General features: G+C 50.5%; 1 protein-coding gene across 1 annotated transcript in view; it reads left to right on the top strand.

Annotated features, from left to right (window-relative positions):
- The first annotated feature begins 61 nt into the window (after positions 1–61).
- Positions 62–26,944, top strand: part of OPHN1 (oligophrenin 1) — a 63,612-nt gene continuing 36,729 nt past the window's right edge. Inside the window, exons 1-4 of the mRNA XM_086470441.1 lie at positions 62–215; positions 20,091–20,186; positions 24,621–24,682; positions 26,178–26,249. Coding sequence (XP_086326567.1) covers positions 62–215; positions 20,091–20,186; positions 24,621–24,682; positions 26,178–26,249 — 384 coding nt within the window. The remainder of the gene's footprint in view (positions 216–20,090; positions 20,187–24,620; positions 24,683–26,177; positions 26,250–26,944) is intronic.

A 26,944-nucleotide genomic window follows, 5' to 3' on the forward strand; every position in this document is an offset into this window, starting at 1 on the left:
TAGCCGCGCCCGCTCCGCATCGCGGCGGTGCCGGCGGCGGGAGGAGCGGGCGGTGGAGCCAATGGGGCACCCGCCGCTGGAGTTCAGCGACTGCTACCTGGACAGCCCCGACTTCCGAGAACGGCTGAAGTGCTACGAGCAGGAGTTGGAGCGGACCAACAAGTTCATCAAGGAGGTGATCAAGGACGGCAACGCGCTCATCGCCGCCATACGAGGTGAGCGGAGCGACGGGCCGGGGGCGGGCGGGGCCGGGGGTGGTCCGGGGATGGGGCCTCTCCCGGGCTGTCCTGGGAGCAGCGGAGCAGCCGGTGCCTCTCCGCCCTGGGCTGAATGGGGTTTCTCTTTCTTGACCGTCACCCGGGGAGCATCGTGCCCTTGCAGCCCGGTGCTCGGCAGCCGCCTTTGTCGCCGGCACCGCTTCGGGATGGGCTGGCGGGCAGCAAACCCTGCCTCCCGCCCGGAGCCGTCCCTGAGGGGGACAGGTCGGGCTCCGTCCGCCGGGCGTCGCAGGGCACGGGCTGCTGAGCGGGCTGAGCTCTCCCAGGCACCGCCTTCGTTTAGGGAGAATAATCCGCTGTTTGGGGAAGGCGCTCGATTATTTTGCTTCACCAAAGAACGAGGGGAGTGTGGCTGGTGCAGCATGGGTCACCTCGTCACCCAGCCCTGCTTCCCTGGGCTGGCCCGCTGTGAGAATGAGAGGGCTTTAGTCTTTAGTCCTTCTTTTGTTGTGGGTGGTTTATTCCTTTTTTTTTTTAATAATGATGAGAATTTCTTCCTATTAAAAGTCGATTTCAGTGTTGACTTTAAGAGAGTCACTTGTTCAGAAGTAGACTGAGACCCTCAAGGCACCCGGGCCAGGTTGTGTCCTCTGAAGCCACATGGTCCTGCACGTTTAGTGCTCTACTGATCTGTCCTTCTGAACTCTTTGTTGTTGGGTTGTTTTTTTTTTCCTCCAAGAGCTGTAGATACATTTGCCTGAGTTGTCTCTCACATCGTTTATAAATGCGCATTAAAATGTGACCATGGCAGCTAGGAGTGCTGCGATTGCATCAGGCCAAGTGAAGACAAAAAAATCAGCAGGGCAGACTGATCATACACTGTTTTTCTGGCCAGCTGGTTGGTTTTCAGTTGGTATTAATAGGTTTAGCTGGTGCCCTTTTGTTAAGAATAATTCAGAGCTTCCTTGTTATCAAGGTCATGGCTGGAATAGCCTGTATTTGCCCATCTGGAAAACAGTGAAGACAAAAGCCACTATGACTGAAACAGACGTCACAGGGCTGCAAGACGTTAAAATGTACTACAGAAAATCCCCAAATCTCTGCTTGGCCCGGGGAAAAAAAAAAAAAAAGGCACAAAATGAAAACCAAAGGGGTTTTAAGAAGCCTGCTTGTTAATGTAAATACTTTGATTTTTCTTCATCACTTTCATCAAAACCGTTTCCTGTTTCAATGTTTGTAAACCTTAATGCTGCACTCAGAACTGGGATGTGAGGGGATTTTGATTGATCAGCAAGCGCTTCCCAGTGAGACTGGCGAAGGTGGAAGGGAAGAAGTAGAAGGAAACTGGGTACACCCAGACAGCACAGATAAACCCAGAGGATTGAGGAACCCCCAGATTTCTTGCCTGAAATGCTGGGTTTGTGTTGGTTTTGTTTTTAAGAGTGCAGCTGAACCAGCAGGCAGGGGATGGCCTGGCAGAGCAGGCTGCTGGGCACAGCTGGGGAGGGTGCTGGGGCTGATCCCCACATGGGCTTCCGTCAGCCCCTGGGGATTTGCCTCCTCCCATTTAGTTAACAGACAACTTTGAATCCTGGGACTGTGGACAGGAATTTGGGGCTACTCACTGTCCTAAACACCCTGGGCTGATGGCCAATAAGTCCCGCTTCCCCGTTGGAAACAGTGATGGCTGATGATTTGTTTCTGCCCCTTGGCAGTGCTGTGGGATGGATGTGTCCCTCAGCAGCTGGGAAGCAAAGGTGATGATAGTCTCACTGGGAGAGTGACTGAGATCTCTTCCTCAAGGGTAAAGGGTTAATTGTTCTGACTGGACCTGTTCTCTGTCCAGAGGTCCTGTCCTCTGCCTTACCCTTTCAGTGGCTGAAGCACCTTCTTGTTAAACCTTTGGCCAAACTGTTCCAAGGTATTGACTCACTGCACTGAGTGCAGACCTCTGGAGATGTATATATTGTCTGTGTGTTTGACAATTAATTAATGAATAAACTCCAACATAAGATTTAAAGCAAATCGATGCCCCGTTTTGCTCGGACTTGTAGAAATGTCAGGCACCTGCTGTCTCCCGCTGCTGGGCTCTTCAGCTGACATGGTGATGGAAGCTCCAAACAAAAGGCTCGGGTGCAGCGCAGTCTGGATCCAAACACACGCATCCGCGTGAATTATGCAAGCGCAGCAGTGTTAGTGCAGGCTACTAAGAAAAGAAGTGCAGTTCTTCATGGTGGGAAAATAGGGTCTGGTGGGCCTTATGTGATCTGCTGTAAGCACAGTCCACATAGACTCAAAATCTGAGACTACTCAAAGTGGTCTTTTCTTTTACATTTGCCAAGTAATAGGGAAAAGAGTGTGGCTTTACATGGGGTTCTGCAGGACCTTTGGTTCACGTGCTGGGTGAGCCGGGTGGTTTTGAGTTGTCTGTGATACGAGGAACACGTCTGTTGTTCTTTTCTTGGCTGCTGGCAGTGTTCTCATTGAAAGTGTCTGGACAGTTAAGGTTGTCTCAGCCTACCTGCTGGGTAGTAAAATATTATGAGTGTTCCAGCAGGGTCTCTAGAGGCTAAAAAAGAAAAAACCCACTTGGTATCACTTCATTATGTCAGCACAAGCTAGGCATCCAGCATCTAGTAAGTGCTGTTTCGGTGACTTCTATTTGAGATTTTTTGAGGTCTTTTGACTTTCTTGTAGCCCTTTTTATTGGTAGCTTAATTCACCATAATCGTATTTGTAGCAAATTAATACGTGAACTTGAGTACAAATTTTGTAAACAGGCCATTCAAGTAGCATGGAATTATAAGTGCGTAATATTAAATGGATTGCTTGTTTTACAAATGTACGTATTCGCTTCCGTTTCCCGGTTTTAAGCTGGTCCGCTCTGTCCCATCCATGGTGATGGTCAGCGATGGCGATCAGTGAACCACTGAGTATGACCTGGCTGTGATGCCATGGGGAGCAGTTTTAAGGCAGCCACTTCTTTACTCCAGGCTTGTTCACTGGTGTTTGCACCCAGGGGACTCAAGGCTCGCTGTGACCTGGGCCCTTCCTCAGAGGAGCATTCCTGTTGACCTGGATGAACTGTCATTTAACCCCCTTCCCTAAGTGATTCCCACATGTGGCACATGCAAGCCGTGCAGGTGCCCAGTGGTTTCTCAAGGAGATGAGTGAAGGTTCAGGGGGACCCCATTCATGGGTGCCCACCAGCTGTCCCAGAGGGGAGGAGAGGTGAGTCCACCCCTTCCCGTCGGAGGTGGCGTAGCATGGAGATCTGCTGGGGGCTTTCCCTGACAGGGCATCTGTCTGTCAGTGCAGTTCAGGAGCATTGCTCCCGCTGGCCACCAAGCCGAGACTGCTGCTCCCGAGCTCCTGGATGGGGATCCAAGGGCAGTGGGGACCCGCAGGAAGGGAACGTGGGCCTTGGTGAAGAAATTCACCTGCATCCAAGCTACCGCTCCTCTGCAGGAGTCTGCCGACTTCATCTTCCCTTCACGTTTCTAACGAAAACCTGAACTTCCCTTCCCCACCCCAGGGAGAGGCTGGAACCACATCTGGAGCCATGGGGTAAGTGCTTTCTCAGGCAGCAGGGCTTCCCCAGCTTGCTCCTCTGCAGGGAGAAGCAGGAGGCAGTACACTGCCTGGTGCAGTTGTTCAGGGGCCAGCTCTGGAAACAGTCCCTGGAAGGCCCTGCCTCTGTTGGTTCGTGGTGGGGCAGAGCCAGGAGCAGCTCCCGCGCGGGTTGGCTCGGGGTAGGGAGCGGGCTGAAGGAGGGCTTCCAGCAGCAGCCAGGGCTTGTGCTGCTCCAAAGCACGTGCATTGGAGGGAGGCTTGTCTGGGGGCTGCAGAAAGCCCCTCCTGAGCTGCCCCAGCCCACACAAGTGGGAAGGCATGTGCTCCTCATTTTAGTTGTGCCATCCTGCTTCATGCAGGAGGGAGGCAGTTAGGGGGAACTTCAGCTCCCCTTGGTCTGCTGCGTGCCTCAGTTTCCCCTTCTGCAGAGCAGATCAGGGCTTTGTCTGAAGCTGGGGGGGGGGGGGGGGGGCTGTTACCCAAATGAGGGGTGCACTTCAGTGCCTTAAACTTCTCTTGCCTTTTGAGGGATTAATAGAAACTAGTTCCACCGCACACACCTGACTCTTGACGTGTTATCACGTGAAATAAATAAAATACTGTGGGTGAAGCCCTCCCAGGTGCTGTGCAGCTCCCCGCGTCCTGATGTGAGTCCTCATGCAATTACACTCATGGTGCTGCCTCTGTAAGTGGCTGAACTTGACTGACGAGCCCCAACAGTTGACTGTCTGTGGGACACCATGAGATGACTGAGTATAAGGTTGTGCTAAATGAGAAATGAAACTGACTAAAGCAGAGAAAAATATTGTTCATTTGTGGTAATCTTGGGTATGAAAGTCAGTGATAGCAAATAAGTTACTTTGAGACAGGAATACGAGTTATTTTTGTGTAAAGTTGGCTGCATCCCTTCTTTTTCATGCCAGGAGTATGCAGAGTTGCTGACAGTGCCAAGTGGCAGTGCTGAAGCCCGCCCGTGGCCTGGCCCTGGATGGGAAGGGAGAGGGGCTGGGAGGTTAGCCTTCCTCCCTGGGGCTGGGGTGGCCAGCTGGCATCTTGGCCTGCAGTGCTGTTCCTTGGAACTCTGTAGGCCAGGGCTGCTCTGGGGCTGCTTGGTTTGCCCCTGAAGGCCAAGCTGGGCACTCCTTGCTGGCCCCCACGGAAGCTGCAAGGTCTGCCTTGCTCAGAGTGTACCAGGCTGGCCAGGGCCTGATGGGCACCGGGGATTTGGTCCCTGCAACTGCTTGTTTGTGTCCTGGACCTCACAGCCCTGTGTCGTGGTGGTCAATGCTGGCGTCACCAAGAAGACTCGCTGCAGGCTGCATGCTTGAAACCACCAGCAAGGATGTCAGCAGTAGGTGACTATGTAGCGTCATAGTTGTTGTAAGAATGGCTTCTTTACAGTATTTTCTTTCTGTGGCTCAATAAGTTGGTTTTTTTGGAATCTGTCCTGCTCACTGTGCTCTGCTGCGTGTGTGGTAATGCAAAACCATCTACTTCCCCTGGTCTTTGATCTTCTCTCGCAATTATCTACCAAATGGAATTTGAGAAATGTCAGGCTGAGGCTCTTGTTATTAATGTATGAGCACTGCAATGGTGTAAACTGTCCTTTGAAGCTGGAAGAGTTTTGAGTTCTCATGCAAATGTTGCCTACATGGTTTTGAACTTGATTTCTGTACTGCATAAAGCTTTGTAGATTGCATCTGACTTTGCATGCCAGTTACCCAGCCTCCCCAGGCAGTGCAAGTGTTTCATCCTGGAAGGGTAACATTATAAAGGAATGCATAGAGGCATCTATGCCTGGAAAGCACGTGGCAGTCTGTAACAAAAGGGACTGGGTGGGCTTTTCCCAGAGAATGGGGGACCTGGGGAAGGTCCCGTCGCCATCCTCTTCCTGCAGGTCCGGCACTGCAGCGCTGTACGTGGGAACTCGCTTGTCTGCTCGGGGAACTCTGTGGTCCTCAGCATGGCAGACCTATTCTCGACAAGTTTCTGTGCTGGTATTGGAGGTGGCGCTTGAGGGTTTAATGCTTTGGAGTGTGGAAAGCAGAGTGTCGACAGAACGCAGTATTTCAATGAGATTAAAGCAGCTCTGGAGTGGCCTGTCTACCCAGTTCCTGCAGAAACCTCATTGCTGGTTCATGTGAAGTCTGTAGACACAAAGGCTTGAATCTGTTACTACAGTATGTTGCAGCCAGATACTGGGTTTTGCCTATGTCTGAACAAACCTTAAAGCTCCTCTGGAAAAGGGGGAAGAAGAACAGGTTTGTCCCACATGTGCCGTTCTGCTGGCACAGAAAGGGCTGCAGCTCTCTGGGCAAACATTAGCTCTGCACTCCTGGCAGGGCTTGGCATCGAGGCGCCTGCATTAAAAATATCCTGTCCCACAAAGACAGCTTAGTTGTGAGCCAGCATATGGCACATTAATGAAGATGTGCATAGAAATCGTCTGTGTGGATTCACAGAGACCTTCTGTTTCATGGCAAGCCACTCAAACTGCCCAGGGTAACCAGGGGAATCTGGAGTCCAAATGAGACTTGTATAAGCAGTTTCTCTGATGCCACTGGCTAGGCGAGCGTGAAGACGCTGCTCGTGTGCTCGGGTTGGTAATGCAGCCGCTGCTGAATGGATCTGACTTCTTAAAAATTGGTCTTGGGCTCTTTTTTCTCCACTTGTATTCATGCACTCTCCTGATGCTGTGCCCCAGCAACAGTCCGTACCTGAGCCTTGACTTGAACAGATGCGGGATTAGAGCCTGTACCAGTAGGCATGGCTCTCGGAGCAAAGGATTGGCCCTGGCTGGGTATAATGAAGAGTGTCTCAGAGGCCTCATTATCGAGGCCAGTCTGGCATCCCTGCCTTTGGAGATGGGGTTTGTCTTTACACTAGCTTAGGGGGAACCTCAGCCCGGAGCTGCAGACAGAGTAAGTGACTGAACACTCCTGCCCAGAGCGGGGCTGAGTTCACCTGAGTATCAGCCCTGCTGCCTCATCAGTCACCTTCCAGATGAAGGATGCTGGAGAAAGCATTGCAGAGAAGAAACGCAGACACAGGTCTGTTGGTTGTACCCCGATGCTTTCCTCCTGAAGTGTCACTGAAGTCTTGTGTTTCACTGTGGACTTGGTTTTCCAGCCGTGCTGGTGGCACTGGGAGGAGCTGACTCTCCAGAAGGGGATGGCTCACTGCTGCAGGGACATCTTTCCCCTTTCTTCAGGCACACCTTACGCTATAGCAGCTAGTGTTAAGCTGTTTCTGGACTTCAGCAGGGGAAAAATGACTTGCTGGAAAATACATTACTCCCCTCTAGCAATAATGTGTTCTCCTTGCACTTGTCCGCTCCTTGCTGGTCTTCTCTGTCCTCGCAATGGGTTTCATCCAGTAAGGGCTCCAGTTAACTGCTGATAACTTTTAAAATTTTCTCGTAACTTCTCAGCTCTAGTTGTCTGAGGCAACATCAGACCTATATGCAGCTTAAAAAAAATCAGTTCCTTTAGGGTAATGTTTTGTGGACCTAGACACCTCCTAGACCTAAACCAATTATACTCAGTAAGTTAAAGACATCAAGGACAAGCTAATTAAGCCAGGAGCCAGGACTTTCTGGAAAAGAGAAGCGTGCAGTAATAGAATGGAAATGTCTCCTTGAGGATTTGGAGACCTATGTGCTCCTGAGGATCCCTGTGCTACAGTGCTGCGGGCTTTGGTTTGCACCATCTTGTGGCAAAGATGATAGTAGGAACACCTGGAGGCTCTGAGTAGATAAACTGTGTGTGTGTATCTGTATGTGGGAGAGACCACAGTATTCTGCAGTACTGGTAACACAGAATACCATTTACAGAAATGATACTGGAAGTACTCTGGATTCATTGACCTAATAGGATGTGCATAACAATACCTGCCAAATGCGATTCCTTCCACTGAAAAAAATCACATCACCTTTTTTTCCCCTATGGGCCGGTGTCTCTGCCTTGAGTGGAAAGGGAGTTCAAATTCCCCATCCCCTGCAGCAGCTCTGAAGTGATGCTCAATTTGCAAAAAAAAGTTTCTGTGTCTGTACATCAACGCAGTGGACTTCAGCTCATGTACCACCGGCTATCCCTGGCAAGCATCCATGCTCTGCAGGCATCCTCAGGGCAGGTAAGAAGAGGGGAGTCTCTTTGCAGCCAGCAGGCAATGAAGCAGCTCATTTTCCTGGGCTGTAGGCACTGCATACAGAATCTAGGGCCTCAAGTTAGTGCAAATCTAAACCAGACATGCTTTAACCAGAAACTAGAAAACAATAGCAAAAAAAAAAAAAAAGAAAAAACCCTTCCAAAAAGCCAGCCCTCCCCCAGCTGCCAAAGCCATATCTTCAGATGCAGGCAGGAAAGTCGAGGAGCATGCATGGTATCTGCCTGCTCCAGCGGTGAGGCATATCTTACCCCTTGTTTCAGGGCTCGTTGATGTGTCTTTGTTAGATTTTGCTCCAGGCTAGAGCAACTTGCTCATTGGCATGATCGTGTTTGCCCTGTGGCTGACATATGGGGCTTGGTGGCAGGGTGGTGTGGCCGCACGGCGGTGCCTCCTGCGCGAGCTGCATGGTGCCAGGCTCTGTGGGCACGGGGAGTCCCGAGGTGGCCTCGCTCCCCTCCCTGTGGCTCCAGCCCTGGGAGCCAGGTCTGCCCAGCAGCTGGATCAGTGGTGACCCCAGCCTCCTCCCCAGGGACTCCTGCTGGTTACAGCTGCTCTGTCCACGATGTGTGCCCAGGGCGGGAATATCGGCTGGGGTCACTTTCTGCCCTCACCAGCCCTCGCCCTACCATCGTGGGGACTGGTGAACAGGCTGTGGGCCAGGCTGGTCCAGCTTAAAATAAACCAATGTGCGGTATTTTGTGATGGCTTTTTCCAGCCCTATCAGCACCCCAATATGCGTCCCGAGAACTGGTCTACGTATGTCCGTGCAAAGGGCCAGGGCAAGAGGTTAAGTCGTTTTCATGTGTTTAAGTATATTTTCTTCTGCCACGCATGAGATATGCAGAGAGGTTTTCATCCATCTTCTGTTGCTTTCCTGGCTCCTTCCTTGGGAGGATGTGGGTGTTATCCATGTTTTGTAATGTGTCCGACAGCCCATGGGCTCACAGCAGTGCTGCTGCTGACCAGAGAGTTTCCTCTTGAGTCACCACGTGAAGACTCAGCTTTTCTGGCCTTTTTCTTGAGAAATTTTTGGAATATTTTATTTATTAATTCTGTGGGTAGCTCACTGGTAGCTACAGATGTGGTGTCCTGTGTTTGCTCACGGGCTTTTCATGGGTGGCTTCATGGAGCGGTGACAGCAGCCCCAGTCATTTGTGCCGCAGAGTGCAGCTGGCAGCCTCCCTGTGGCATGGTCCTGGCTGCGCTGCTCATCGGCCCTATGCCACATGGTACCTGTCTGGAGAGTGTGGCTGTAGCACCCATCTCTGCCTGCTCGGCCGTGGATCTGATCTAAAAGGAGGAGCTGAAGTGCCAAGATAGCCCATTCTCCAACGGGGGAAAGGGGCGAGAGTGTGCCATGGATGCCAGGCTGAGATGCTGCACGCTGCTGAAGTGGTGCCTTCGCTGCTGGGAGCACTGCCCTTCAGCGCTGCCTGTTGGAAGTACAGAGTTTCTGTGCAGTTTGAAGAGCTGTGAGGTTTATAGAAGAAAAAAAAAAAAATAGGGCAAATTTCTCTCCCGCAAACAAGCAGTGCTATTTTACTGATGTTGAACACACCAAAGTGAAAGCTCCTTTGAAGCTGCTGGTGAAATTCAGCAGGTGGTCGTTGTTTTTCTTAGTAAGCATTAAATGAATGTTTCAAACATGTAAACCTTCTATTTCAGTTTCTGATGCATATGAAGAAAAAAAGCTTTTGGAAACTTCTCGTTTTTGTTTTGGTGATGGTGGACTCTTCGCGTTGGCCTTTGTTTTGTCTTGCAGATTCCTCACCACTGTAGGCTGAGCATCTCCTTCAGGAGTGGTGATCCTGGCGTTATGCTGGCGTTTCCTTTCAGGGGCCCGTTCAAACACTTCCTTTGTGGCTGGTGTCCTTTTTTTGTCACCAAATTCTCCATACAGGTGAACATGCAGTCACGAGTTGTTCAAATGATGATAGAAGCAGCTGAATAGCCTGAGATAAAGTTTATAAATATAAGTAAACTCTAATTCAGTGTGTTCTCTGCAGTCTGTCGTTTTTTAACCTATTCTTCCAACCAAGACTGATTATGAAGTGCTGAGGCTAGATATTTTTAAATAATGAGTAATATTATTAATCTTACTAAACCTCATAGCTGTGAAAATGGAGAACAAGGGGCATGACCTGTTCCTGTGCCATCAAATGATGAACTGGGGACCTGCAGGACATCAGGGGACCCTCTATGATAGAGGCACAGAGACGGACCCCTGAGTCCTCTTGGGATGTGGGGCTTGCAGATGTGGAGTAGCTCTTGGCGAAGCTCACCTAACAGTGCTCTGCAGGGTGGGTGGGTTTGGGCCATTCCAGTGCTGGTCGGTTGAAGGTGCCTGAGTGCTCCCAGGGTGTGCCGGCTGGCGCGGGACGGGCCATGTCCATGCTGACAGTGGCTCCCAGCCCTGCAGCAGGAGGGTTGTGTGTTCCTCCCTGTGCTGAACCGCTTTGGCTCGCTTGTAAGTTGCTCGCGAGTTTTCCCCTTGCACTATGTGTGACTCATCTGGCCTCCTGCCTGGCCGTCTCTGCGCCCTTATCGAAGGAAACTCTGAAATCATCGCGTGTCAGGGGAATGAGCCGTTGGCTCCACTCTCTTGCTGCAGCCGCCTGCAAAAGTGCTTGGTTTCGCTTCCTTGGCCCTGCCTGGGAAGGGTGGCTGCTGGAAAACTGAAATGAGATGCATCTGATGGCTCTGCAGATCATAAGATATCTCTGTGGGGATTGCTAATGCTCTGCCCCAGATAAGAGTCTGTTGTTTTTGTGTTTGTTTTCCCTGCGTTTGTACTGCTTGTACAGCAGGGAGCTGCGGCTCTTGGAGCACACCCTCTTCTGCTGCTTAAGCCAAAGTAGCCATGCCAAAAGCTTGCTCGGCTGCTCTCGGAGCTGGGGAGCTCTGGGTGGCCTGAAGCACTGTGAGGATTTGTTCAGCTCTGCCTTGTCCTTATGGATGAGCTGCTTTGCACGGGGTTCTCCTGATGCCCCTGGAAGGTGGGCTGCTTAGCCCCTCTTTGACAGCTTATTCCACCCGAGCGAGGAGAAAATTCATTTGCTTTCCATGGCTCAGCTTATTTTTTTATTTTTCAAAGAGTTTATCCTTTGCTCAGCCTCCCTAAGCCCTGTCCCCAGGATTGGGGAAGGCTGTTAGAAAAGGCAGCTGGCCTCCATGGGATGGTGATATAAATAGGTGCAGCAGACAGAGGCACCTGCTAGCCTCACCATACCTCCATGTCGCTGCCCGCTTAAATTACAGCCCCAGTCCCTGCAGTGACACCCAGCTGCCGCAGCCTCGGCTCACCTGGCACTGCCACGCCTGTGTCTGTTGGCAGCCTCAGTGTGCTCTGCTGCAGGGGCAGGCATCCGGCAGCCTCTGTATTTGAGGTTTGGAAGGAAAGAATTCATGTGCTGCTGCCCTCTGAGCCCTCCTTTAATGGGTTTGGGAGCTGCTGGCTGCCCCAGCACAGGAACACAAGCACCACCTTCATCTGCGCTGCTGGTGCCTGCAGAGCCCAGCAGCATTCCCCTCGTGCTACAGCTCCCAGCAGGCTCTCCTTCGTTCGCTCAAGTTCAGTACGCTCCAGGGTGACGGAGCAATTCACTGTGGCAGTGACGGTTTGATTTAGATACCAAGTGGTCTGAGAATCGTACAGGTGTAGCAGCAGCTAGCCCCCACGGTTGGGTTTTGGCCCATGGTGGACCAAAGGGCTACGGTGGCGTTTCATGTTTGGTGAACCTTGTCTGCATCTGTGACCCTTTGAGCATTTGCTCAAAAAATGGTCATTCCTGTTGGAGCTCATCTGAGTGATTAAACTGAGTCTTATATTGGACATGTGCTGCATGGTGCTCATCAGCAAGGTGCAGAGCTCGCCCGTGGGCTGTGTCACCTCTGTCCTGGCACTGTGCCGAGCCTGATGTTCACAGGCATTGCTTCCTGGCATCCTTGGGTGCTGTTGTCAGGTGGTCTTCATGAAGCATGTTTTCCTCTGCATCACCTTAACCCAACTGAAATACAAAAAATGGTAATTTCCTAAATGGTCTGGCTTTGCCAGGAGCTGAATCACAAATGAAGGAGTTCATGTTGGGAGAGTTTGGGGTGAAATAACCTATGTGCTACCTGCAGAGCAGCCCCTTGGGTCTTTGGGATGGCAGGAGTTCTTCTTGAAGGCAACTTGTCTGTAAAGCTGGGATTCAAATCAAATGGAGAAAACTTGGTCATTTCCCTGCTTACATGCTAGGTGGATGTCATGGCATCTATGATTGAAATAAGTTATGGCTGCAGGATTTCTTAATGCACATTTCAACGTTTTTGCTGATTTCTAAGGCTGTTATTCTTTTTTTTAGCTTCCATTTCAGTTAGCCACGTGTTCTGGGCTCTCTGCCTCATGTCTATTTCCAATTTTGCTGAAGGAACTCCTCCAGCTTTGCGGGGCTGCGAGATCTGTTTGAAGGGCCAGAAAAATACCAGAGGTGAAAAATTGTTCTTTGAGGAATTCAGGCATTCAAAGTGTAGTTTTACCTCTCGCTCATCATGAGGAGCATTAAGTGAAGCTCTGGTGCCAGGGGTAGTTTTGTCGTGCTTCTGTTTGTGGGGAGAGTGCGGGCACTGTCTGTGCTGTCCCTGCCTGGCTGGGCCGGGGAGGAGGCTGAGCTTCCTGGGAACTTACGGTCATGGCTGTCCTGATGTTTCAGGAGATGTCATAAAAATGAATCTGTACAGTGTCCTTTATAAACGCTTTAAAAATATGGCCTCAAGTACTGCTCTCCAGGGAACTGGTACCAGCCCAGTGAGTGTCACTGGGAGAACGGTGTGCTCCTTGTCTTTGCTTTAAAATGTGGCTTTGCTGCCTGCTTGTCTTCCTGATCAATGGTAGCTATCACCACGAAGGTCTAGGGAAGAAAAGTTATGCTGGATAATTAGAGCTCCCTTAATCAGAGGTAGAGTGCATCATCTTCCCCAGAAGCGGTAACCCACCTAATCTCCAAAACAGACCGATATACCCCAAACCTTTGTTGTCCTTCCAACCTTGCTTGCTTTTTGTTTTGTTTTTTTGAGCTAGTAGGTCGCCCACCTTCTGAGCTGTTAGTGAGGAGACCCGCAGTAGCTAGAAAAGCTCACGGCAGCCAGAAGAGCCTCTCTGTGTGTTTGATTTCCTTGATCTTCGATCCAGCGCGCTAAGGCTTGCCAGCTGTGCTGAAGTGTGACAGTACGGTATAGCGGGTTTCCATCCATAATAAGGGAGAGAAGACAAGCATAAGGAATGTATGATAAATGTCAAGAATTGCTATGTTGGTCTTATTGTTTTCTTAATTAAACAGTAACTAAAGAAAATAAGCCTGTCAAGCAAGTTTGTGCACTTACCACAAGGTTGCCTGGGCAAGGAAGAGAATTTATGAGAATAAAAAATTAGGTGTGGGACAGGAAACAGAAACTAGGTAGGGGGAAGAGTGGGAGGGTGGTGCGTAAGTGTAGGGAATGGTACAGAGGGGGCAGGTAACCAGCTTGCAAAGCAACAGGCCACTAGGTAGGGAGAGTTACTGATAAATGTGTTTGTACTTGAATCAGAGCCCTGCTCTTCTCCCTGGAGCCTGTTCCAGATCACTGTGCTAGTGGCATGGCAGTTTATAAAAGACTCCGTCCATAAAGGACTGATTAGAAAAGGTAAGTGTATAACTGGAGTATTAGGCATTCAGTGAATTCCTTTGCAAGAGATTTGTAAAGTACAGCTAAATATAGCAAATTACTTTTAGAAGTTCATACTAGCCATCTACTTCTGGCAAGTGGAAAACCTGTGTGAGTGTGTGAAAAGCAGCCTTTGTAAAATGTGTCAGTATTTCTGAATCCCCATTCAGACAGCCTTTGGGGGCCCTTGCAAACAGCTTGCTGTGGCTCAATGCAGAGCACTGTCTGCACTGGCCTGGGCCATTTTTTATTTACCTAATGGTAAGCGTCTCTCATTTGTGGAGTAACAGGAGTGCGGTTTGCCTTGCAAGATGCTTGTGTAGATTTAGGACTACCTAGGAGGCTGACCAGAAGATTATTTTTTTCCCCTCATCTGAAAAAATCAACATGTTTTTGTGTTTGAGCAGCTGTAGAGTATTTAAGAGTGTTCTGTGAGTCAGGACTCATTACTCGCGTTCCTAATGGCACATCTGGGCTCAGCTGGGGTAGCTTCATTGATTTCAGAGTTGAGGTATTTTGGTGGGACGATGTTTGGGGACTTCACACAGTTAGTACACGCTGCGTAAATACAACAGCTTGGAGCAGAATCCGGCCCCTTGGCCAAGTATTTTGTGTGCCGGCTTGTAAAGCTTTGCTCCAAGTACAGAGAATCCCCTGGAAGCAGTGGGTCGAGCACTGCATCCAGAGCCTCATCTCCGGGGTGGCAGTGCGGATGAGCTCAGTCTCCTTCATGATGCAGCTCCCTGGGAAATTCTTCAGTGGGAGTTGGTAACAATGGGCACATTCTTTTCCCTTCAGGGATCACAGCCCTCTCATTTGTGTGCTGGAGGAAAAATGGTATTTCTCATGTTCTGCCTGTCCTGTTACACAGCTCTCCACGAGGAAGTAGAAAATGTTCGTAGTGACCAAGCATTGGGAAGAAATTTAGGTGCATCCTCAGGTGCTGTGTGTCAGGGTCTTGCAACATTTTTCTGAAAAAAAGGGATTTCCAGAGCTCAGATCCTAATCCTAAAATTTGTCCTTGGCTTAAAATGCTGTTATTTAAGTACACATGAACTTCTATTGTCTTTTGTTTGCTTATTTGAAAGAAAAAAAGTGTGTGGCTGGTTTTGATATTTCTGTTTTCAAGCTGGAAAAGAAAAAAGCAGCATACAAAAATGGAGTGCCTCCTTACAAAGAAACAGATCAAATGTATTGCCGTAGCTCAAAATCGGTTTGAGTTTTCCTTATGGATTGTCGAAGCTGTTGTTAAGTGGCTCTGTGCAGGGCACCTCCATGCTGTGGTTGGGCGGGCAGATGCAGAAGCTTAGGGGTGACTTGTTCTCCCACAGTAGTCTCTGCTGGCTGCTCTTCCCCTAGCTGCCCATGCATGGGCACAGGCAAGGAGACAGGTAAAGTTGCTTCTCGCATTCCAATGTGGGCAGGGGCATCCTGTCCCCTTCCTGGGGACAGAACAGGCGTGCTGTACACCCACTGCAGTGCAGCTGTGCGTGACTTGCTGTATCTGCCCTTGGTTGGAGTCAAATTAAGGACTGCATTTGCTCTAGGAATGTCACTGGCTGATGATCAAGCTGTTGTCACTGGCACATACTCGAGGATGTGGTTTCCTCTCTTGGCCAGAGAGGACCATTGCAACTGCACAGACAGAAGCATAGACAAGTGCGACCCTCCTCCGCGGAGTGCAAAGCTAATTAAAGACGTGCATGTGTGACATCTCGCGCATAGCGGACCCTTGAGCGGCACCTCCGTGCCCTGCTCTCCAGCTATGTCCGCTCGTCCCCATGGCAGCTTGAGGTGGTGCACGGGGCTGCATCCCCCTGCAGGGTCTATCCTGCGGCAATCATTTCCTTCTCAGTCTTAGCACTGGGGTAAAAAAGCAGAACCACAGCCTGGTTTAGGGCTCCTGGGTGTAATCTATGCTTTTTCAGAGGACCATGGCTTTTGCAAAGAGCAAATTTTTTTTTGTCTGTGCTCTTTGGCTACCTATGGTTGCTGTGAAGGGTTGAAATGAGAATCCTTGCTAGATCTTTGCTGAGCAGGCTATGGGGCACATCCCTCAATAGCTGCAGTCTCTGGAGGTGTGCTTATATACGCACAAATACAAAGAAAGTTCTTTGTGTGCCTTCTAGGACTGGTGCGGCTGTAGCTGGCACTGCTCCCCTCCCTCCTGCCAGGCGCAGCTTGGCTGGGGTGTTCGATGTGGAGAGATGGACTTTATTTTTACTGAAGGGTAAATTATTGTGACCGCAAATTGTGAAAGTTGGCATCGCTTACTGAACGCTGTAAGGAAGAAGAGTCCTAGAGGATTCCTGATTGAATTCATTTTGGTGTTTCCAGGGAAACAGGCTGAGCTGTACCAAGAGGAGGCAGGGTCCTGTTGGGCGATGGTGAGGCTTTGCATGCTGTTTGCAGTGATACCCCTGGCTTGGAAGCATGGCGTTAGTCCTTCAGTGAGGGTCCAGCTCTCCGCGCGAATTCCTGGTGCTGTGTGAGCAGGGCAGAGCCTGCAGCCACCTCTCTCCAGCCCACACCCTCTCCCTCCTGCCAGGCTTTGGGTGTGCAAAGCCAGGGGCGTATGGCAGCTGTGTGTTTGTATTGGGAGGAAAAAGATTTCTGAGTGACTGTTAAAATGAGGGAGAATATGGGCTTATCGCTCCCGGCCTAGAGAAAATGTAGCCCCGTTTTTCCACACAGCTGATCTCTTCCTGCCCAGCTCCAGCTGCTAACCATGGTGGCTCCTTCCTGCTATCAAGCCACTCTCCTGTGGCTCATCCCTTTCTCCCCAGCCCCCCCCCCTGCCCTGCGCCATCCCCTGGTGTCACCGCACCACAGTTTGGGTGCCTTCTCATCGAGTGTCTCTGAGCACCATGTGGCGATGGTCTGCATCAGGCCCTGGTGCTGTCCTGGCTACTGGACCCTGCAGGGACGCAGCCCCCGGGCATCAGCGTCTTCTGTTCCCTCAGTGGCTGGTGCCGCAGGCACTGCTGTGGTGGGGTCGGCTGCCAGAGTCTTCCCTACATTAATTTCCCAGGGAACACCCCATTGTTATGGTGACATCCATAATACCATAGCAGTACCCAATGCTGTCCATCCTCTGTTGTGTATATATAGGATCTGTCAGGAGCCGGAGTTCAGCCAAGGCTCTGTACGTGTTCAAGGACGAGTCACGTTGGCCCGGACAAGTCTGGTTTCCATTAAGCGCTCCTTATAAGCCACACCAGGCATTTGCAGCACTGACCCTCTCTCCGTCTTGTCATCTCCTTCCCCAACCCTACATCTTCCACGGTTATTTTTCTATGGTGGGGTCTGTGCACAGTGCCAGGAGGCTGCCTTGGCCGCCCCAGGGATGTCCTTAGTGGCTGTCACCTTGGCATGGGACGGGGATGGCTGGCTGCCTTCAGCTGCCGTTAGCTCCGGGCATCGGGGTGAATGCACCCAGTCACTGCTCACAGCCGGGCTTCCTACACCCAGCTTTGCTGAAGGTGAGGATGAGGGTGGCTCCCCAAAATGAAAAAAATTCCTTGTTCCAAGTGAAACCAAGCAGCACTGGACTAATTAAGGGGTGCTCGTTGGGTTTTTTTTCCCACTGTTAAGTTAATGTGAGCTGTGGTTCATAGCACGTCCACCTGGATTTCCTTCAGCTAGACAATGGGCAAATAAGCTTTCAGGCCAGACAATGTTTTGAAAGGAAAATGTAACTTAAATCAGCTGTACTGTTTATTTTTTTTTCTGGTTAAAATAGATTGTGTTTGGCTTTTTCAAACCCTCTCTGCTATTGCCTTGCCCCGTTTCTATAAAAACCAAAAGAGAAGCAGCTTGCCCAGGACCACTTCTGCGATGCTCGGGCTAAGCACTGTGCTGACACACGCGATGGAAAACCGATGCGTGCAAACGCTCTGTTGGGCATTGTGAGTGGGGTTTGTGTGTGCAGCCATGCTTCTGGCCCACAGGATCGCAGGCAACCAGAGCTGGCTGTGCCTTGTCACCTTCCCCCCAGCCAGTGCACGTGGAAGGGGCGGAGGGATGCTGGACAGGGTGCAGATGGTGGGATGCGATGCGCTGCCTTGGGTGCCACTGGTTTTCAGAGGGGCTGCTCAGGGGTCTTGTGCTGGGTCAGGGTGGGTGTTCAAATGGAGTGATTGAAGTTCACCCACTAATAAACATAGTCAAGGAGCGACGAGGGGCTGGGCAGGGACCATCAGCAGCATCCAGGGAAGATGGTGAGGGTTTGCAGGGGTATGAACAAAGATTCCCCTGAGTGACAACTGAATGAGAGCCTCTGGCCCCGGCCTGAAGCGAATGCTGTGGAGACTGAGAGTGAATTATTTGCTGAGGTTTTCCATTAAATCAATGACATCATTCTGTGCTGGAGTTCACGCATTTACGTGCTCTCAGCCCCCCCCGCCCCCCCCACCCGGCAGCTGTGCTTAAATAGCGACATTCAGGCCTGAATCTGCCCATTCAGGAGCAAAGGTTTGACCCGTCGGAGGAAACTGCTGAACGAGGCTTTTGAGAGGAAAGCAGGGATCGTCTGCACTTCAAGGCCGTGCTTCTCCCCCGGCCCAGCTGTCCTCACATGCCATGGTTGCTCAGGGGCCTTGGGGAGGGCTGAGGAGCCTCAGGGTGCTCCTGGCCTGGGGATGGGGGGAAGGAAAGCAGGCTGGCGACCTGCTGGGATCCCACACGAGCCGCTTGATTTCTTTTCCCAACTTCCAATTCAGTGTGGTCCAGTTTTTCTCTCTGCTTCATAGCACTTTTTCAGAAAACTCCATGTTTGCCACCATGGTGATAAGTTCTTTTGTCGCTGAGTCTGCAATGGAAAAGAACAAACAAAAGTACACCTGGGTCACCCTTTTCCTCAAGCTAGAAATGCAGGGGGTAGCCTGTACTGTGTAGACACAATTCCTCACTAATTCACACCTCATTTTTGGCTGTTATTTCCCCCCAGATTTTAACAACTGATGCCAAAACTGATAGTGTGTGTCTTTTTTTTTTTTTAAACAAACAGAAAAAATAAAAACCCAAACGCCAATGTACACAGAGTTGCTCTTGTGTTAACAGCAATCTTTCCTCTGGTTTGGCAAAGCAGGAGTGTGTGAGATGGTGGCACTTTAACAGTCTGTGTCTTCCACACTTGCAGCTTCCTGAATTTCAGAAAGCAGCATCTCTGGTGCACCCCCACGAAGGAACTGTGCCTATAGCTGGAGTCAAAATTAGAGAAAATAGCAACGTAAATCAAAGTATAAAATTATTCCTTTGCTTTTGTTTTATTGTCTACATCCTATTCCCTAAGGTCAGGCAAGTTCAGCCTCCTTCTGTGTGTGTCTAGGGTACTTGCTGTTGGAGAAAGACTAATCCCCTAAGAAGCACATAACTTTGTGCAGGAAGACGTGGTTGTTGTGGGTCTGTCAAATCCATCACATATTCCTGTTGTGCTCCACCAGCAGAAGGACGTGGTTTCTCCTGCAGTGAAGTGTTGCTGGTGGCTGCCACCGCTGTCACTAGGTGGGTAAGTTGGCGTTGGGGTCTGCTGCATCATAACTGCCCTGTCCCGGCCACAGCTCCTCTGCTGGTGTCAGCAGACTCCTTCACAAGGGAGCCACTGACAAAGCTGTGAAGCAGCCGCACAGGATGCAAAGACACAAAGGATCCTTTTGGCTAGAAACTTCACTGGAAAGTCCCAAAATAATTTTGGCTGAGCTACCGACCACTATCAGGAAGTGTCTTTCCTTCAAGACTGAACGTTTCTCCACCAGCGGGCCAGGAGCAGGTCCCAGGGCCGTCTGCAGACACACTGACGGGCACAGCTTGAGCCCCCTGGCTCCCCGCGCTCAGCTGTGGTGCTGTCGTGCTTCTCTTAGGGCCTGTTTTTATCTGTGACCCTCTGAAGGGGGAGAGTTATTAAGTCCTATTCTTTTCCCCACGTTTATTTTCTGACTCTACAGATTTTTCTCCCTTATAATGGAAGAAATTCCTTTGAACAGCGACAAGCCTGTCTGACAGCCTCCGTGTTCCGAGGAGCGGTGCCGATGCATGCACAGCACTGGGGATGCCTGCTTCTCTGATGTCTGTGTTCCTGCAGCAGGGGTGAATGCTGTATTTGCAGCTGCATGTTTTCCTGCGGGAGAAATGTGTTGGTTCTTCCTGTACATAGCAGGACATGAGGCTATTGATTGTCTGTTTGTACAATCCAGGGCTTCCATTAGTATTGCAGAAGCATTTTCAACCACACTGAGAAAGAAAAAATAAAAACCCAAATACTGTCTGCAACCTTGAATGGTTATTAACATTGCAACGGTTTCTGAAGTGCTTAAATTCATGATGCCTATGGATTTTTCTAACCACCTCTGCTGTGGTTTTGTTCCACTCAGGCTGTATTTCTAAGACTTGCCACTTCTGCATAACAATTGCAAAAATACACAGCCTTATTGTTCTGTCCTTTTCCAGGTTACTCCTCGGCAGTGCAGAAATTCTCCCAGACTTTGCAATCCTTTCAGTTCGACTTTATTGGTGACACACTAACGGATGATGAGATTAATATTGGTAAGTTTTTTTTCTTTTTGATACAAACTCTCAGTAACTGAGAAAGTCTCTCCTACCATAGGAATTTGCCTGTGCCAGTGTTTTTTAAACAGCGTCAGGAAACAAGTTCTTCAGATGCCAGTCAGCCATTCCATAGCATATTTTACGAAGTTGAACTTTCACGTGTAGAGTTTGACATTCCAAATTCAGTGGATAATTTGCGAGGTTTTCCATGGCTCCAGTCCTACTCCATGCTGCCAGGCCGTGGGGAGGACGGTGGTGCAGTGCTGGCCTACCAGCAAGTCCCACGTTCCAGTGTTGCAGGTGGGGTGGGAACATGTGTGGCGCTGAGCATCGGCCACATCTCCTACTCCAGGCAGGCGATGCTCCTCAAGCTGCCTTTGCTCTGCTGAAAAAGCCTTACAAAAACAAAGCTGCCCCATGCTGCCCTGGGAAAGGGACCAGGCTGTAAACTGCTGGGAAAAATGAATTGCTGCATGTGTTGTCATATGGAAGAATGATCACAGGTCTCTGCCTTTGCAGCAGGGGAGCCTGTGGCACAAGTGTCGTACTACTCCCTTCACATCTGTTTCAGGATTAGCAGTTCTGAAGCCATTTTACGTCCCTGCCAGCCCAGTGCAACTGTGCAGGTTACACAGCTGCCAGCTGCACCCAGGGAGCTAATACAAATGACCTAAATGCCCTAAACCCAAGTGCTCTTCAAATTAATCCTGCTCGTAGCTTAGCTAGAGCTGTTGAGTGGCCAGTGCAGGGCTGTGGGTGCTGCGGTGGTGGCAGGGCTGGCAGCTGGCGGGAGGGATAACACAAGATCCTCCAGCCTCCAAGGGTCTGACCCTAGCCCATGGGACAAAACCCTGGGGGCGCCTGCCTGGGTTGAGGGGCTGGGACTGCCTGTGGCGGGGGGCACAGGGCATTAGCCAGGCTGCTCCTGGGGGCTGCATGTAGAAAAAAAAGAACAAAAAAAAAAAAGCTGTTGTCAGGCTCTTGTTGAAGAGCAGCTGCAACTGTTACATTGCTGATGTCAGGTCTCTCGGCCATCACTGAAAGGGGAAGGAAGTAAAGCCTGTTCTTCGAGTTGTTTTATTTAAAGCAGATTGCAGCTTGCCCTTCAAAATCTGATTTCCTTTATGGAAGGTCTTTAGGTGAAACCCACCAGCAATGAGTCAGCCTCCAAATCTAATGGCAATAGAGATGCTGAATAAGGGAGGGGGAAAAGTTGCCTTATTAAATGCCCCTCCAGGGAGCAGAGGGATCTGAAGCAAACAGCCACCCAAGGAAATGAGTGTCCCTCCTCTCGGCTGGAAGGGACAAAGCTCCAACGTCCTGTGCCCCTGCGCTGCTTCTCCGCCTGCCTCCACGTGCTGGTCGCGGGAGGGAAGCAGAGCCTGCCAGCTGTGAACCAGTGCGGCAGAGCTACAGTGAGCTGGTGCGGCAAGGAAGACTGCTGGCAGTGGCAGAGGTTGAATGGAGGGATCGTGGGCGGAGGAGAGCAAGGAGAGATCACAGCAAATGTAAAACGCTCTGTGGTGAAACGAGCGCATTTCCCTATTTCTGTTTTTGTTGGAAATATTTGGTTTGCTTTTTCAAGAAGAGGTCCCTGGTTTCCCTATGAAAAAGCCTGTGCTGTATTCCTCCTCCTACACTAAACCCTGCAGCACCTGATGGGGCCGAGCTGCTTTGCAAATTTCCCGTATTCTTGAAACAGCAGTAGGGCGTTGACATCTCCGTAGCAGCTTCCATCTCCTGCAAGGATGCGTGGGAGCACAGGAGCTCATTTGATGTGCAGGATATGGGAATGAAGCAAAACATTCACAAGCACTTCTTGTCGTACTTTAGGGAACATGTTTGATCTGTATGTATAGCTAATGGCACACTTCTTTCCGTCTGTAGGCAGGCAGCAGGCTGACACCCCTGCATGTCAGGCGGTGGCTTTGAACACTGCAAGCGTGAGTCAGGACACAGGCGCTGTGTTGATGCTGTCTGTTGTGAGCAGTGCTTTTCCCCAGGGATGTTAATAGTTGCAGACACGCCCGCGTTACACAGTGGCTGCTGGTCACCCGCACAGGACCCGAGTCAGCAGCTCTTCAGAGATGAACGGAGCAATGAAATCAGATGGCGTGTTGCTCCCTCCCAGACACGGGAACCTGAAATGCTCTGGTTTTAAGCAGCTGATGTTCCTGGCATGCTTCTGGCTGTGGACAGCTGAGTCACTCCCAGGCAGTTCCCAGGTGTGGCTTGGCAGGCAGCGGTTGCAGGCAGCCTCCCTGTTCTACTCTGCAAGGGTTTGCGAGTGTTGACCCAGGCTAGTAGAACAGGGCTACCCCAGTGCTCCTGGACCCTGCTGGTCTGGCAGCAGGGTGTAGCCTGAGCCACATGTTTGCAGTGCAAGGACAAATTCAGTGGGTTGCTCTGCAACTGCAGCCAGGAAATGTGTGCCTGGACTCTTCCTGTAGAGCAAGAAAAAAAACATCTAGTGAAAATTTTAGGTGCTGACATTTTCCCTGTAAGTTCAAGGCTGGCTTCTCTGTCTCCCCATGGATAATTCTGTTCCTGGCTCAGGCTCCCGGTGCCTCTGTGCACTTCAGGTTTCACATCATCCTGAGTAACCACAGTGAAAGGCAGCATGTCAGCCCTGTGGTCGAGCATAATAAACTATTAGGGCATTGCATGTGCTGGGCTTTGAAGCCCTCGCTCTGGAAGAGAACTCAGAAGCTACTGACTCATCAAGATAGTTACGTTTTGATGATGCCAGCTGAGGGACTGTGTCACGAGGCTGTGGTTTTTCTCTTTTGTGTCTGTCTCAGCAACTGCAGAGTGAATCCTCTAACACTGGCAGCTCATACTCACTGGCTGTGCAGCAGCATTACAGCTGGTTTTGAGCAGAAGGACAGGTACTTCTGCTGAGGTACCGCCTGTGGATGAGGGGAGAGGGCCCTCGGCTTGCAGATAGAGCACAAGTGTGTCCTCTCCCCTTATCTGCGGGATGAGCTGTTGCTGTACATGCCTTGCTGTCCACCTGATTTGTTCCCTCGTGTGTTACCCCTGCCAAGCCAGGCGTGCTGGAGCTCTGGATGCCGCCCTGCTCAAGAGCTCTGGTGTCAGCCGGGCACTTCTGAGGTTCTTTGGTTTGTTCTCAGACAGTCTTTAAATTGCTCAGCAGTGGTCAAGCATCTCTGCGTGCTTCCCAGTGAGTGCAGGGTCTGAGCTGCAAGCACAAGAACTTGTGTTGGTTTTACAAAGTCGCTCTGTACTTCACGCATGACAGTGCATGGTTTTAGCATGAGGCCCGCAGGACTTGTCTGAGCTGTGAGCCGAGCAGGGTGCTGCTCCTGCAGCTGGAAGGTGTGGGAACCTTTCCCAGCTGACTCCCAGGAAGTTCCCATGCACGCTGGGGCAATGGGATTATTCCCTGCAGACATTCAGCATACAGCCATGCTGTATGCGTAGGCAGATATTTGCCCAGCCTTGTCTTACAGCCTTCCGGAGAACCGAGACTTTTGCAGCACTCCTCACTTCAGTGCTGTTAGTGCTCTTTTGGTGAGAGAGGTTTTCTCCCCTGCTACAAATTTAGCCCTTCCCGTGCTCTCCTTTGGTGGGCGGAGAGAAAGGCTGAGTGTTCCCTCTCAGTGATAACCCTGTTGATGTGGGGAGGGCCAACTACTCCTACCTAGGCTCTTCCCCCCGCCCCAGGCCAAATAAACATTGTTGTTTCAGTTTGTTAAAGGAAAGGTTTCATTTTATTTTTATTGTACTTGGGACTCCAAGAAAGTGCTGATCAACAAGATCTTTTTGTTTAATTTTTAACATTTTGGGGAGTGGTGTCAATGTCTGTGAGTGTTTCTACACCTGCTGCCTTTCCTTCATAGGTACATGGACTTTGTGCTTCTTGTCACTGAACAAAATCTTGGTCATTCTGGGCTGTTTTCATTTTACAAACTTGTCTTGGCCCTGGAAAGCACCTGCAGCTCTTCCCAGCTCAGACAGGTGCTGGGCCTGTTCGGGCACTGCCGGCAGCCCTGTCCTGCCCGCAGCTCCGCTTTGTGGCAGACCCTGTCCCACAGCGGTCCCTGGTGCCAGTGGCTGCCTCTTCCCATCCTTTGCCTCTTCCCTGCCGCCTGCCTTACCAGCTTTGCAGTGCAGTTCCTAATGAAAGCTAATTAACTTCATCTTCCCTTCCCAGGGTGTTCTCTTCCCCGTTTTTCTGGGCAGGAGTCCCTCCTCTACAGTGCGTAAATAAATACCCCTCGTGGCCAGCCTTTGCCTATGGCCTTGTCTGGCTTGGTTTCTGCAAAAGGGGCCACCTCTTCTCTGTTTTTTGGCCAGCCTTTAGATGGTGATGCTGGGGGTGCAGCCAAATCCGGGCACCCCTGCATGTGTCCCATGCTCCGGTGCCACGTCCCAGCTCCGCTGACCAGCCTCTTCTTTTCTTTACAGCCGAGTCCTTTAAGGAGTTCGCAGAGCTGCTCCATGAGGTAGAGCTAGAGAGGTCCATGATGGTAAGATGATCTGAACTGTGCTCTGGTAGTTACTGCGTCATCACAATGTTTAAATGCTAAGTCACGGCCAAATGGCACCACATACCTTGGTGTGAAGCTTCCCATCGGAGGGAAGCTGGGAGCACTGGGAACATTGTGCTTTGTACCACACCTGGACCGTGGTGCCATCACCATGAGCCCTGAGCAGCAAAGGGGAGGTGCTGGGTGGAGAGCAGAAGAGGTTGTCCCATGCAGTGTCCTGGACCTCTCCTGCATGCCAGGCAGTCACAGAGCCCCAGGACCTTGCCATCTGCAGCAGGTTTGCTCTGCAGAGCCAGGTGTATTTGAGCTGGTAACAAGCTGGTTTTGTGGTGAAAGAATAAGAAGCAAGATGTATTTTGAGCTTCGTTTTTTGCTGGGTGCAAGCACGCGGGTCCCCCTGTGCCCCTGCTCGTGCTGGCACAGCTCCTGCAGGGCAATGTGGTGCCTTTGGTCTCCCACTTCGTTGTGCCCTCTGCCTCTCCAGAGCTCCTCCAAAGTGAGTGTTGGCTTCCCGTTTCACTCCTAGTTCCAGGAAAAACACGAAGGTTGGGCACGGTAGAGAGCTTTTACAGCATGCCAGGAATGTGCTGCTTGGCTCTGCTTTCCTCTGCCTCGTGCAGCAGTCGGAGCTTGTGCCAGGCTGCTGACTGGGCCAGCGCCGCAGGGGTGGCTGCACCGGTGTGATGCCACCATCCACTCTGCAGGTCCGCAGGCGGGCAGGGGATGGGAGGTAACCAGTAAGAGGCTGGAGGAAAGCAGTAAGATATTTATTACATCCCAGGTACAATGCCTCCTTTCACAGTGGGTGAGTGGGTGGAAGGGATCATTTCGGGGAACGTGTCCAGAACAGAGGAGCTGGTAGCAGAGGGGAAGCAGCTGCAGCAGCACATCTCTGCTCCCTTCCCTCCCGTTAGAGCAGGCAGGGCAGCTCGCTGCGGGCAGGGGCTTAGCTGAGCTGAAGTAGCAGTCTCCAGTGTGCTTTGAGAAGATATTTGTTCTGGTTTGTGCTTCTCAGAGTGATAAACAAGTAGCCTTGCCTCCTGGGGCTGCTCCTCGTGAGGGCTCACCCAGCAGCCAGCATACTTCGAACACGCAGTTCTCCCAGCCTTCCTGTGTCCAACAGGGGCAGTGGTTCTCTTAAAACAGGATGGGTGGGAGGTGCTGTCACTGTTGGGATCGTCCTGCCTTAGCACAGCCTGTGGCACAGGGCTGGGGGCAGGCTGGGGAAAGCCTGGCTGTCATTTACAGGATGTCCCCAAAACCTTGTGTGCCATGATTGGGGTTTTCTGTGTAGTACAGACAGGGAAACGCAGATATGGATGGGTGAAGTGACTTCACTTACAGAGAGAGACTAAGTTTGCAAGTCAGAGATGTTAAGAGTCAGATTTCTTGGCTTCTAGCTCTGCTCAGCCTCTCTTTAGGAGAAAATGAATCCATGTCCTGTAATTAAACTGTTTCTTTCTTTGTGCTGTAGGTACAAAATGCTAGTGATTTGCTGATCAAACCTTTGGAAAACTTTCGGAAGGAGCAAATAGGGTTCACCAAGGTAAGGCTTGATTGTTTGTTTATTTATTTTTAATGCAAACAGATTTGTTTTCTATGTTTGAATTCAGGTTTTTTTCCTGTTTGTTTGTTGTTTTTTTTTTTTTTAAAGTAGACAATTGTTGTACTCATTTTCGACTTCATGCTTTCAGAAACTTCCCCATCTAATGCTGCCTTTCAATTGCTGGCACAAGAGAGTCCGTGCTGTGACTCTTAGTCTGATTTTTCAATCATAAGAGGCTCCAAAACCTTTTCCTGAATTCTTTGCGTTCTCTTCTGGCCTAATTCCAGCACTGTCTCCATCCTGATCAAGGAGTGCTTGTTTCGACCAGTGATCAGGAGATACTTCTTGCTTCTTTCTCTCTTTTCCCCTTTGTTCATTCAGTGCTGTTGGGAATAAAATACTTTCTTTGGGTAAGTGTGTGTTAGAGCAGGAGGGAGAGAGAGAGGGAGAGGAGCAGAGGCCAGCAGTCAGAACTTGATTATAGTCATAGGGCTTTTGTTATGAAATATTTAAATAAAGCATCTAATGAGTCTTTCAGATGGACCAAACTTTTGAAGAAACAAACTATAAAAAGCAAATCCTGCACATGTTGAGCAGAGAAGATTATTTTTCCCTTGTCTGCTATCAAGGAGTCCAGGTTCCACATTACTCGGCAGCAGCTTGAAATGGGGCTGGCTCTGAACCAGCTCAGAAAT

The sequence above is a fragment of the Leptosomus discolor genome, chromosome 9, assembly GCF_034619465.1.
Source record: "Leptosomus discolor isolate bLepDis1 chromosome 9, bLepDis1.hap2, whole genome shotgun sequence".
NCBI lineage: Eukaryota > Metazoa > Chordata > Aves > Leptosomiformes > Leptosomidae > Leptosomus > Leptosomus discolor.